Source organism: Cebus imitator, unplaced genomic scaffold (assembly GCF_001604975.1).
Source record: "Cebus imitator isolate Cc_AM_T3 unplaced genomic scaffold, Cebus_imitator-1.0 Scaffold358, whole genome shotgun sequence".
In the NCBI taxonomy this organism is placed as follows: Eukaryota; Metazoa; Chordata; class Mammalia; order Primates; family Cebidae; genus Cebus; species Cebus imitator.
Window position 1 is genome coordinate 1,046,199 of NW_016107673.1, and position 1,086 is coordinate 1,047,284.

Here is a 1,086-nt window from a genome sequence, read left to right on the forward strand (position 1 = left end):
TGACCAGGATGGTCTCAATCTCTTGACCTCGTGATCCACCCGCCTCGGCCTCCCAAAGTGCTGGGATTACAGGCTTGAGCCACCGCGCCCGGCGAAAATTATTATTTCTATATCATTTTAACAATTCAGTGGTTATCTTTCACATAAAAATGAAATTTTAAAAACCATATTTTATATTAAAGAATGAAATTAGTACACTCTTGTTGCTGACATGGAGATTTTAGTGCATACCTAGCTCCTTCATTATTTACAATTCAAATCTTTGTTGCACTTCATCTGCAATAATTCCAGAAATTGCGATGGAAGAAGTAGCAGCAGGGGAGGGTGCATTTCTCACATGAAGAATGCGATTTCCAATATCCCCAACTCCTCCATCAAATATAAAATCTTCTACCAGATTTCCATCACTATCCAGGGCTTGAGCTCTTACTCCAGCTGGACCCCTGAAAAAGCAAAAGATGGGAGTTATCTGACTCAGAGACATAGGTTACTTTACAAGTCAGTGTTTCCAAAGATTCTTAAAGCAATAAAGCATTCTTCTAAATGCACAATTTTGTGGAAACATAATGAATTTGTGTTTAACTAAAGGCTGCCAGTTGTAGACTGTCAAACCTATATTGTTAGCTTAGAGCCTAATACCTATTCTATAACAATAGTATAATAAAAGCTTAGCAAAGAAATACATAAAAACAAGCAAGTTACTAATCAGTGTCTCCTATTTCCAAAGGTAAGTCTACATTTAATTAGAACAGGTATATTTTTATTTAAATTTGTAGAATGAATTTATTAGAAAAATCAATCAACAGCAACAATAAGCTTCATCTGAGTAATGCAAATCAATGAAAGCAAGGGTTATGTGTCAGTTGCATTCCTATATCCTATTCTATTTGTTTTTGTATTTTTAAAATTCACAGGATTAAAATTTATGGAGAAATATTTGCAAATGTCAACAAGTTCTTGTTTTGCAGTTTGTTTTTAACAGTTTACCCCCCTTTTTTTTTTTTTTTTTTTTTTTTTTTTTTTTTTACCCCGACTGGATGTGAATGGTGCAATCTCGGCTCACCGCAACCTCCGCCTCCTGGGTTC

The 1,086-nt window shown here is 35.0% G+C and overlaps 1 protein-coding gene across 1 annotated transcript in view; it reads right to left on the minus strand.

Annotated features, from left to right (window-relative positions):
• Positions 1 to 264: 264 nt before the first annotated feature.
• L2HGDH (L-2-hydroxyglutarate dehydrogenase) overlaps positions 265 to 1,086 on the minus strand; it is a 66,284-nt gene continuing 65,462 nt past the window's right edge. Inside the window, exon 8 of the mRNA XM_037730784.1 lies at positions 265 to 443. Coding sequence (XP_037586712.1) covers positions 408 to 443 — 36 coding nt within the window. The 3' untranslated portion in view covers positions 265 to 407. The remainder of the gene's footprint in view (positions 444 to 1,086) is intronic.